The sequence below is a fragment of the Ambystoma mexicanum genome, chromosome 12 (genome assembly GCF_040938575.1).
Source record: "Ambystoma mexicanum isolate Mex_15411 chromosome 12, UKY_AmexF1_1, whole genome shotgun sequence".
Taxonomy (NCBI): Eukaryota; Metazoa; Chordata; class Amphibia; order Caudata; family Ambystomatidae; genus Ambystoma; species Ambystoma mexicanum.
In genome coordinates this window covers 694,719,439-694,732,031 of record NC_090936.1, presented here as the reverse complement: position 1 = coordinate 694,732,031, position 12,593 = coordinate 694,719,439, and the positions used below count along the sequence as shown (strand labels likewise).

Below are 12,593 nucleotides of genomic sequence, written 5' to 3'. Positions count from 1 at the left end.
ATGCCCCGAAGTTGAGGATAAGCAAGATAGCGTTTGTAGCCTTCAGTAAGTACAGGGCAGAGTTATTTTAGGCTACACTATACTGATGCCCTAAATGTACCTCATTTGGACTCACGGACACCATCATTTCAGAAAGCGAAATTCCTCCCATCTCTGGTGCCTGAACGTCCCCCAGTGTTGATGTAAAATGTCCCTCGTTTCCCCATCGTGGTCTAGATCCCAAAGTTCACCACCGCAGGGGAATTGCACATGGCTCAGGCAACTTTTCACATGTGCTGGGCAGTTTCCAGCCAACATTTGCACGTACCTATACAGATGTTTCCTTTGCACAGACCAGTGCGTGAACGATGTGTTGCACTGGCTAGTGAAAATGTTGGATTGATATTGCCTGGCACTGGTGCACAGTTGCCTAGCACCAATGCAGTGTGTGAAGCAGCCCAGAATGTCCTTGGATTGCATTGTTTTTTCTTTCCCACTGTGGCAATGGCGGTGTAATTTGCTTGCATTAGAGTGGCGGTATACTATTTGGTAGTGTTCTTTTCGGCTGTCGTTTGTGACTGTTAGCCAGGAGGGCATGCTGGTGTGACAGATCTCCCTGCGGTGGTGCTTTAGTTTTTAATGTGGCAGGCATTGTTAGGCGAGGTGCAGTGTGGCTGCTGCCTGTCTTGCTCCGGCCTTCCCTGCGTCACCCGGCCACATGCCTTGTGCCGTAAGTGAACTAAAATGCTTCTGATCCTCTCTGGTCTGCTTTGTACTTGCTTGAGCACTTAGCCACAATTAAAGTGACATTTCAGTACATCCAAACCTATAATGCTCTTGTGACTATTATAATCAAATTGGCGCTCCGTAGATGTGCTTAAAGATAAGCTTTGCGGCACAATTGGTTCTTATTCTTTCGGTCTAAGCCGATGGTATCTACTGTTCAGCTTGTGCTATTCCGGTTACACAGGTTTTTCAGGCATGTGCCCCACACTTGATTCCAGGCATGTGTACACTGTTATGTGATGGTGACAGGTTGAGCCTACTGGTGCCCAGTGCTGCGGGCAGCAGATTTGCACTCACACCTCCTGGCATGGCTTGAGCTTGCGATGCGGAGTCCTGCATTACACGGGGCGTATGGTTGCAGTTCTCTGAGCCTGTGCACATTGCATGGCACTCCAGCAGACGTTGTGCTGAGCAGTATAGTAAGCGCTTGCACAATGTATTAGTCAATTTTTCATCTCCAGGCCTGCAGTGGGAGGTACCCGGGAGGTCATGCACAGAGGAGCCTGTGAAGCTGAGTGGATGGCGCAGCCTGCATTATTCATTCATGCTTGGCACACTGCCTGGACTTGGAGTTCCTTTAAACTAACAATTCAGGTTCAAGAAGAGGTTTTATCCCACATGAATCACCGTAGCCAGAAGTGATTTATTTCGCTTTCATTTGTTCTGTACAGTAGTTCAGTTGTCAGGGAAGAGGTCTCCGTGTCCCTGGCACCAGTCAGGGTGTGCTGGAGTTCTTTGGACAATCTCCTAGATGTCTCTCTCATTGTATGCTCTTGTTTGTCCAGAGCCCATGCAAGACAAAGGAAGAAAATACAGAGGGGCGTGATACCGAGTGTGGCGCTGAGCAGTGGAACTAAGTGCATGGCGAACACTGGCCATGTTACCCAAACACACTGCCTTTGCGGCGCTTGATCCACAGCGCCAAGAGTCACAGGCAACAAATCACTAGTGCTAAACAAGGGCACCAGAGGAAGAAAAACACCCAGACACTTGTTTAGGTGGCCAAAACGGAAAGCTCCCAAGATAACTAGAACTGACGTGGTATCGGGCCACCCTGCACTTCCCAAGTTCGAATCCCAGCCAGGCTTACTCAGCCCTTTATCCTCTTTATATCAATAAATGCTGCACCATTGCGTTGGAAATTAACACCTATTATTACAGTGCTTAAAAGGGAGTGGGATCTGGCACGAAACACTATTTTAAAATGTAGCACTTATATTGCTGAGAAGGCATTCTCAAATGCAGCGCTTGGTGCAGGACTGCGGGCTGAATTTGGAAGTTGTTCTAATTTCCTTCTTTATATCTGTCCATGTGTCGCAGCCTACATAAACACCTGGGGCTCGGCTTTAAAGCAGGTCTATCGGCATTGCATTCCTACCGTTAAGGCAAGACGTGTTAACACGAAAGGACGGTACTCAGAGAAATATTTTCAAAAAAGACAGACACTCTCATCTTGTTGACAAACCACACATGCAGGCTGTCCCTATTCAGAAGAACCCCCTGACCCTTTTCAGGATGTCTCTCCCTAGGTGCTCGGTGGTGCGCCTCCTATCTAAAAGGGATAGCGATCTCTGATCAGCAAATATACACATATAGCTGACAATTCTATTAAACAGGTCAGACACAAGTAAACAGAGTCTATGGCGAGACAGTTTACATTAGAACTAGTCTCTTCCGTGCAACACAAGAGGTATCTACCAACTGGAATTTCTCTTATATGTTTTAATCACCGAGGCAGTTGCTCCTGTTGCATTGGAGCTTGTTCTGAGCTATTAAAATACAGAAACCCTCAATGAGGGGAAAACAACCTAGTGGCAAAGAAGCCTATCTAGCATAAAGGATGATTTCTAACATGCTCAAATGTGGTCGATTGAACATCGCTGTGCACAAGAGATGGCTCGTGTGAAAATATTTCTCCGAGTACCGTTCTTTTGTGTTAACATGTGTCGCAGCCATCACATATTAATCACTGTGCGCTGTTCCTCCCTTGCAAAGTTGCAGCTGATGGCCTCTGTGAAGCGCCCAGTGCTGCATGTGATATTAGGGCGACCAAGTACAAAGGAAAAAGGCCTCTGGGTCTCGGGAGGAAAGGAGTATTTTGGGTTTTGCGTTTGGTCTGGTTTTATGCTCACATCGGTGAAAGTTCTCACATTCATTAGTGTGATCATCATCGTGTCAAAAGACACACTTAAACATGAAATGCTAGTGACATACTACAAAGAATTTACATATCTTCTCCTCCCTCGACATCTGTACTCAAAGGGAATAGCTGACATCAGCCCCGACTTTGTGTACATTTCAAAATATTATTTGCAGAGTAATGGCAAATATCGCTCCACCCCATATTCACTGCAGGTGAAATATCAGCAAATAAATAGAAAAGGTGGTGAAAGGGACTGTGCCGTCAGAGGTGTGGTGTCAGCCATTTCTCCCAGGAGCAGCCCATTTGTTCTGACATTTGGGAAGGGTGAGACAACAAAAGTCAAGCATGCACATGTTACCCGGTGCTGCTGGTGAGAATGCCTCCTTCTGCTACATCAAATGGGTTCTCCTGCAGAGTAGAGCAGACTAGATGGCCCAGCAGCATCTCTGGAACTAGCAATGTTATGGCCATCACTCTGTCCTGAAATCCTCGTGAGACTTTGGATATTTGCCTTGATGAGACGTGGGGGAGGACGGGCGAGGAGGGAACAGCACCGGATTCACATGCTTGTGTGAATTTTATGGATTGTTTTCTTCAAATTAAATAGAAGTAGAAACATCTTTTTTTTTTGCAATAAATGCTATGAACTTCCTAGAAGACCTGCTGGCCATGCATTGCAAGCAAGAGGTGCTGGTTTGACACCACTGTCCAGCGGTGGAGGCCACCTCATAAGCAGCGCCGCCTTGTGCGCGAAGACCAGATGGATGTGGACACAACTCGCTTAAAGATATGATATGATATGGCCTTTATAACTCGCCTATGCACAAGTGCTTCAAGGCGCGACGAGGCAGGGTGGGGAACAGAGGGAGGACAGACAAGGATCCTGCTAGGCCAGGTGTCATTCAGATCGCGCAAGTGCTTGGGAAGGGGGCATGGACAGTGCAGTACAAGATGATAACAAAAAGAAAGTAATGGCCAGCAGGTGGCAAGTGCATGGGTAAGTGCGGACATCAGGTGTCAGGGCTGGTAGGGGACTGTAGGGATACAGAAACAGTCCTCGAGTGCAGGGTTTGCCAGGTGGGCAGTGCAGGTGTGAAACGCTGGCGGGGAGGGACCTGAGCCCGAGATCAGAGGGTGTCCCGGTAGCCAGTGTAGTTCAGGTTTCAGCCAGGAAGTCAGGAGAGGAGGAGAAAAAGCCGAAGCAAAGAGAAAGGTTTTGAGGTGCTTCCGGAACCGGAGATGGTTCTCCTCAAGTTTAAGGGAGGCAGGGAGGCTGTTCCAGAGGGAGGCATCGGCTGAAGAAAGAGATATACCACCAACTTGTTGCTTGGAGAAGCGACTGACCCTGAGGGAGTTGGAGGCGGATGAACAGAGAGCTCAAGAAGGAAGATATTTAGGAAGGCAGAGTTGAAGGTATTGAGGGCCCAGGCTCCAGAAGGCCTTGTGGATGATGCAGAGGGTTTTGAACTTAATCCTTGCAGCCACCAGGAGCCAGTGCAGAGATTCCAGTCCTGGAGAGATACGATCCCTGGGCTTGAGGCCAAGGATAAGTCTTGCAGTCCTGTTTTGGATAAGTTGCAGAGGGCGGAGAGTAGAAGCAGGCAGATTTAGAAAGAGGCTGTTGCAATAGTCCAGCCTAGAGAGTACCAGAGCTCTGGAGACAGTGAGCTTCTTGGGGAAGGAGAGGAAAGGAAGAATACCTCTGAGGAGGTGCAGCTGGTACTGTGACTTCTTAGAGACGTCAGAGATGTGGGGAGAGAAGGAGAGTGTAGAGTCAAAGATGACCCCAAGGTTTTTAGCCTTGCAGGTGGGAGCTGAAAGAGGGCCAAGAGAGGACGCCCAGAGAGCTATAGGGAAGGAGGGAACGGGTGTGCCGATGAGGAGGATCTCTGTCTTACTGGCATTAAGGCAGAGGTCATTGGTGGCACACCATTCCTGGATTAAAGGAATCCTCTGCACACTTTCCAGCAAACCAAACCATTCCTTTCTTTCAAATAGTAGCTTAAATAATTGGGATTCCCAAACCATGGACTCCAATCTAGGGCTCTAGAATTCAATGTCAGTTTTAATATAAGAATCGTCCAAACACATATTTGGCTGCTCTATGCTGTGCATCAATAAGAACCCCAACCAAATCACAGTGACTCTTCTAACAGATGGAGGTCCATGTGACTAGAGAACATGTATTAGCCTCCAACAATGACATGCTGTTTTCACAACATTTGTGTTTAACCATTCATTGTGTTATTGTATTAAGTACGAGTTTTTGTGCATGCCTGTCAAACTGACTGAATGTGTGTGTGTGTGTGTGTGTGTGTGTGTGTGTGTGTACACGGATCCACGTGCATGCTGTGCTCCACTCACTGCAACTTTTCCATTTCGTTCATTCTCTAGTTTGTATGCACTGTGATCGCCATCTTGCTGCATTACTTCTACATGAGCACTTTTGCCTGGATGTTTGTGGAAGGCCTCCACATCTACCGCATGCTGACAGAAGTGCGCAACATCAATGCTGGGCATATGAGGTTCTACTATGTTGTTGGATGGGGGATTCCTGCCATTATCACAGGTAAATTGGAGATACCCCCAACTAGCAGAAATCAACAAAAGTATCAAATGTGGAGTCTTTTCGGGCTCCAATTGAAAAATAAGTGATGTGTGTCATTAAGCAAACATTGATTTGCATTGTAATATGATGTTCTCTCGTATGCTTATAAATGCACTGTTTATCATTCTGCCCTCATTACACTTAAAACAGTTACTCTAGACCCTCTGTATAGTATCACTCGCGCCATATAATAAGTACCAGATCACCACAAACACATCCTCAACTGATACTCTCTATTTATGGAGCTGGGCATTTAATATAGACACTGAGGTGGACACTCTACGTTGACACCTTATTCACCCCCTCAGCCACTGCCACTGTTTCCACAATCCACTAAGAAGGCACTGCGTATTGACACTCCACTCGCGCACATCGTCTCCATTCTCACTTCTGTTGATTCTCCACACAGATTCTCTGCGTCACACACTGAATGCACTCGAGCACTACACTGAACGCATGTTGCATGTCTGTAGTCCACTTATACACTCCATCCTGCCACTCTTCGATGCATAGATGACATGTACCTCAACACATTGCACTCCCACAAACCACCCATTCACTGCATCTTTACACTCTGCAGAAAAACCACAAACTCTGGTCTCTTCCACTAATACACCACAGTTATGCATGCCACATAGCTCCGTTTACACTCCCACAATCCTGTCATACACTCCATAGTACTGAAACCCTACACTCGTCTCTCCCCTTTGTTCATCACACGCACGTACTCCACTCAACATATGTTCCCTACGCATCAGACTCATTTACTCTACTCGTGCAGCAGTCCTCTCATTGGGTGCTGTACTCAATGTCAGCAAGACACTGCACCTAATTTCACTCTTAAATGAGCCGTTTTAATGGCAGCAAGTATTTACTGTAGTTAGCATGTAATTCAATAGGATTTGTACTTAGATCGAGATTCCAGGCAATCCTCATTCCGATCACTACACAGCCACTCCACGTAGACACTCCTCCACCACAAGCCATTGAGCTCCTGGTGTGTCTTTTTGTCCCGTTGAGCCCCTCTCACCCCCCGACCCCTTTGTTCATTCTATTGTTAGATCTTGTTGTTGGATTTGTATTATTCAGTTTTTCTTGTGGATGTTTTTGACATTTGTTTTATTTGTTCTTTATGTCTCAAAAGGAACATTTGATTTGGACTGCGCTTTTCCTGGTGTTTCTTTTTTATCTTTTATATAGTCGGCTATGCATCCGTGCACTGTAGCATCAGAGTCTTGCACCTACATATGACAGGTTTGTGCAGGGATCAGGGACTCGTAGAAAAACGCTTAGGAGAAGGAGGATGAGAGACTAGTTGGTAACCCAAAAAGCAGGTGAAATGGAGGGCCTAGCCTTGTACACAGGGAGAGAGGGGGATGCAGCCCAGAATGGACACCCTAAACCAGCAGAAGGTGCAGGTGGTGTTCTGGGGGAGGGCTACTCAAGCTCCCTTTCCTATATGGCTGTAGTTGCTCATTCATGTCTGAGGTGACAAATCAGGGGCGTGAATACAAGGGTTTTATGAAACAGGATGTATGTTCACAATAATGAGGGACTGTGGGAATGGTGAATTTAAGTACAGTAATTTAGTTAAAACCTCAAGTCACGCCTCTTGGTCCATGAGTAGACCTGAAAAACTAAAAGGAAGGATGGAATTTAAGTAGGGATTGTTATAATTTCTTTAGAACAGCTGTCATTATTAAGAATTGGAACGTTCTGTTTCTTCCACTTACTGAAACTAAAGAAAAGTTCTGGTAGGTGTTTATAGGATAGGGGTGGGCAGAAAGAAAAGTTCTGGTAGGTGTTTATAGGATAGGGGTGGGCAGAACATCCTGCCGGAATGGGAAAGGAGTGTAGGAGCCCCTCTACTCAGAATGAAAATGGGTCAAATACCCTGTTATATGGAACTTCTTCCACTCAGGAGGGTCTACAACCACGTTTTAGCTCACTTCACCCTTCACAGAGGAGAAATATCAATTTGCAGATCAGTCTTTGTCCCACCCACAAGGGCAGTCCAGCATTGAAATGCTAGGCAAATCTCCCCTGAACAAGAGTATTGGGATGGACAGAATCCCTGGGTATTTTCTCTTCACCTCTGGAATGGAAGGCATTCCAATCAAGGGAGAGAACGTCCTGGTAGGGCATCAGCAAACTTTCTGTTTCTTTCCACTTATAGATTGCTCATACGTCCTCTCTGGAGAAAAAAGTTCAGCAAACATGTGATAATGATATATTATTTTTATAACATGCCTAAGCGTTGTACAGAGAACATATACACATATAATATCACCCAACCAAAGTTGGTACTCATTTATCGACCTCGGATGGATAAAAGGTTCAGTTGGCCTTGCCAGGATTCAAAGCTGCGACCTGTAGGTCAAACACAGATCGTAGCAGCGAGTGCTCAACCCACTGAGCTATTTTACCAGCTGTGCTATGTTTTGTTGCAAATTAGACTTGATACTTCGTACCTTATTTTGTGTACAGTGAGTAAGCATGTTGGTAGGGAGTGTGCAAACGTGTTGTGATCTGTGCCATTGTCTGTCTGCACTTAGGAAATATTTCAAGCGTTCTACGGTTCCTGTAAAGAGTCTGTATACATTAGCACCCAGAGCCATTTGCTCTAAACCCAGACTGAATCAGCCTATTTTAGCCCAGGTTTGGAGCCAGCTGGGCACTGCTCACACCTGCCTGCCATTTTCACCGGCTTCTGGCCTCTCCTCTCCCCTCGCCTCCTCCAATCCGCTCTTCTCTCCTCAGCTCCCACTTTCCTGTCAATTTTGCTACACCGCCCATCGCCAGCTCCCATCGCGGCATGGAAATGGAAGAGAAGCTCCAAATAAAACCCGACTTCCATTTCCATCACGGCCATGTTGGATGAGTATGTGTTGAAGCAACAAGTTACGCATTCACCACGAGTAACCATTCTTTCAAACAAATACATTGCTTTCAGCACACTGCTTTATAAAACTAGGGTGCTAATAGCAATAATTACCCTGGGCCGCGAATCCGGCATGGCTGATTATTGCTAACTTATTTCATTTATTTATGTGTGCATTTATCGGTATGGTATATTTTGAATGAATGGATTAAGATGTGAAAGTAATAGACACTGAGTCTGCATCATTGTTCTGCACAGCATTAAACAGACGTTAAACTAATATGCCCCCGTAATTTAAAACCTCATCTATTTTTCATTTTTATTTCTAAATATCTGGTTTCATGAAAGCATTAATAGTCAGGGATTCCTATGATGCATGTGTTTAATAGGCAGAGATGAGATCAGAGGCACCTGGCGGAGAGAACAGTTCCTGTGTGCAGGCCCTCAAGCAATCTATATTCATCCATGTGTTACAGCAAACACAGCTTTGTGTACTTTTAAGCTGCATTACATGGTCTTTTAGGATGACAGTTTGTATGAATAATGGAGGAAAGCACAAATGGCAATATTCCAAGAAGGGGATATTCACTTTTGTCAATTCTGGTTTATATTAATGTGCCTTTCTTGAGAAAAAGTTTGATGTTTACATTTTATTGCAGAATAGGCAGGTAAAAGTGAAGGCGAACCTCACGGCCTTCCGTAAAGCTCTAAAAACCTGGCGTTTTTCATAAACCATGATTAGAACCGTCTAAGGCTGCCGAAAACTCACCAAAATGATAGAATCATGAGTTCAGTGACATTAAATTGGAAAGTAATTACAGCCGACCAACAAGGGATACAGAGAGAAGGGATCACAGAAAGCGACCAATAAGACGTTAAGGCGGATTTAGGAACTGTAGGGCCACTGTTGCCAGCCTTAGTGTCCTGCAGGCTCTAGGATATGCATCTGCCGACTCTCCACTTCCCGATACTACTAGACAGGCCTAGCAGCCCCTCGTGCCACCAATTTGATCATAGACATTCACTCCCTACCTTGCCCAACTACACACCTATGACACAAACCCTCCCAAGGCACCAGAACAACCAGGCCCTACAATTCCTCTGCCGAGCCTGTCCTTTAGCACCACTTCCTCGGTAGGGCTATGTTGCTGCAAGATATCTCCTGACCTATATCCTGTATCCTGCCAAGACCTACCCTGTAACCCACCATAAACTACAACCCGGGACCCGGAAAATGGGCTCCCTGGCACTTAGTGCTGAGCGTAAAAACAACGGCCCTTTAATCGTAACTTACTCTGGTCCAACCTGTAAATCTACCTCAGAGTACCACTACCATAAAACATGAGGATGATCAGTGCCAGTTCTTCCAGACCCAGAAAATAACCACGAACAGTGGGCTCCTAAGAGTACATCATCCAATCCAGACACTCACATCTCCTGCCTCTATGCTCACTCTTCACTTTACACCAACAAACAATAGAGCACAGCCTAACCCCTCAATCAATTTTGGCTTAGCTGCACACATATGAACAATCTCTCCATGAGCACCTCAGCAACCTTTTAGAACGCAGCTATACCCCACGAAAAAATCGCTGCACACATAATCGTCTTACACAGACCTAATGCCGCCACAATGCAGTTAGGAGGCAACCACCATTATGCAAATCACACTGGCTGCACACATATTGAGTGCACCCAAGCACTTTATTCTACCCTACTCTCTCAACTGACCTGGACTACGGTCCCCAAGGGCGTTCAACCCACAAGTGCTTTGAGATCATACCAATGATCTCATGACCCGTGACTCCTGTGCTCTGGCGACTAGAACCAACGGCAGGAAAGCCGACCTCTGGCAACCCTCTGATGACCCGCCAAGTCTGAAGAGAAACTGGCAAACGAGGGGTACGTTATCGCAATACTTACCTGCCCCCCCCCATCTCCACCTGTAAAAGTTCTGAACACTTTTAAATCTTTAACCTCTTTTTGGGTTTGGCAAAGTCTGTTGCCGAAAGCCCCCTGAAAGCTGGGGGCAGTTTTATTTACTAGAATAGACCCTCACCTGACTTCTGGAACCTTTCTCCCCTCCCATTGACTGCCATGGTCCTCCTAATCGCTATGGCCAATCGCACCCACTTCCTGGCCCTCGCAGGTCAAAACACATCCTTTTGGGATCTCTTTGAACTAATCGTATCAAGCTCTAGCATCAAGCTGTGTGCCATTAGTGTCTGCTAGTGTTATTTCAAAGGAATGAGAGTTAATGGATTAAATGGAGCTGTAAATTTGCAACTGGTGTAACAAAAATGTCTTAATCAATTGTGCCTTCAGTCACTTGGTTTATACGCTGTATGCATGGTCTTGCACTGAAGTCCTGTTAAAAACAAGCATTGACAAAGCCAACCGTCTTTTTTTTTATAGGCATTTGTTAGGCACTGCTTTCACATGCCCAGGTACAGGCACTGTTTTACAGCCTGTACCATTAATGGCCATTTAGTACCATTATGGCAGAGCCTGACAAATGAATATGCCATGCTTACACAAAGCCAAAACTGTTGGCGTTGCCAAGTCTTGTTTTCACTTCTATGCAAGTTCTGTTTTGCAGAATATCCTCATATTGTGGTTTTGCAATTCTTTTGTTGCTTTTTTAACTAGAATACCACGATGTTTCATGAACAGACGCGAAGAAGAGTGCATGTCTGCCATGGTCTACCATTTATTTCGCAACATACAAACGTTTAAGAAAAAAAGCCTGTGCACTTTTCCCAAGCTTGTCTTTGGACCATGTGCTACCCTGCTAGAAGGCATGCGGGATGGAATGTGCAGGTGGTGTGGGTGGCAGAGTAGATGCTTGTCATTGCCTGCGGCTACAATACTCGTAAGACAAGGCATGCATAGTGGTCTCTGGTCTCCTGTGTAAATATGGACTTTATGATGGATTTCGCCCCCTCCCCCCACTCTACTAATGGAGAATTGCAGGGCTGCTGAGTGAATACGCCTCACTGATTGCCTGCTGATGTCCTCGGGAGACGTACGTTCTCTTGGGAAGATATTACATACGTTCAATAAAAAAATATAAAGAGCAAGGCATTGTTGGCACTAGTCTATTGTTAGAGGCGACTTAAACGGTCTATTTTTTATAGCAGATTGATGATTAAGTCTGGATTCTTAAATGAGTCCTCTGCTTTGACGTAAGCTAAATATCTGAACAGAATGACCTAAGATTCCAGTGTAGGCTAACATGCAGCAGTTTGCTATGATCGTTCTCTCAGGTGCATGGCAATGGCAAGGGTCTAGGCTCAATATTGGCTCAAGCTAGCCTTCCACGCGCAACCGTAGTCAGGCCTCATGAAGGCTGTGTTGCTTTAGGGTCTGCACTGGTTTTCTTGCACTTTGGGCAGTGCTCATGATTGTTAATCCGATTCGGTTGGCTGTGGGCAGCTTGAAGTTGTGGTCTTCTCCTGCAAGCAGCAGTCGGAGCGCTCATGCTGGAGTTGGTTATCCAGTCCTGTTTTACCCTTTAATCGAGGATTTATGGGCATGGAATTTGCAAAAAGCAACAGCAAAACTACAAGTCTCAGAATGCAAAGAATAAAATGAGCGTTTATGCATTATATTGGGAAACTGGACAACTTGGAGTTAATGGTTAAATCGTCCCATTATCTATCTCTTCGTCACATTTCAAAAGAGCGGCAGAGAGTGAAACTCAATATTTTTCGTACAGCAGTAGTGGTGAAGGTTAGGCGATGATTCATGTGTCCTAAAGGTAAGGTAAGGGCAATCCTGCCGTTAATGTTCAGGTTTCCCTGACTCTTGCCTGCTGGGATGGCTGAATGGTGTCCCGGAGAACCCGTGCCTCGTGCCTCCTTTCTTCGGTTGAAGTGGAAAAACTCACTCTTTCAGAATATAAAAAGGGTTTGTCAGATTACTTTGATAGCAAAGACAACTGGCTTCCAATGAAGGGATTGAACTACTCCACGAAAAGAGCTCAAAAACAGATGCCATAGAATGATACGGTGGACGTTCTCAGAGACCTCACATAACCGCTGAGAATTTGACTTTGGTCATGTAAACCACAGCGGGGCTTCTGAAATGCCATGGCACAAACACCTGCCTGGCCCTCCTCCCCATAACATGCCTAGGCAGGAGTCCATCTATACCTTTGAACTGGATCTGAAGGTTTTCTTAGAGAATTTGTTACC

The 12,593-nt window shown here is 45.7% G+C and overlaps 1 protein-coding gene across 3 annotated transcripts in view; it reads left to right on the top strand.

Annotated features, from left to right (window-relative positions):
- Positions 1–12,593, top strand: part of CELSR1 (cadherin EGF LAG seven-pass G-type receptor 1) — a 526,468-nt gene that overhangs the window by 449,202 nt on the left and 64,673 nt on the right. For all 3 annotated transcript variants that reach the window (XM_069629236.1, XM_069629235.1, XM_069629237.1), the window contains exon 25: positions 5,303–5,477. In XM_069629236.1, coding sequence (XP_069485337.1) covers positions 5,303–5,477 — 175 coding nt within the window. The remainder of the gene's footprint in view (positions 1–5,302; positions 5,478–12,593) is intronic.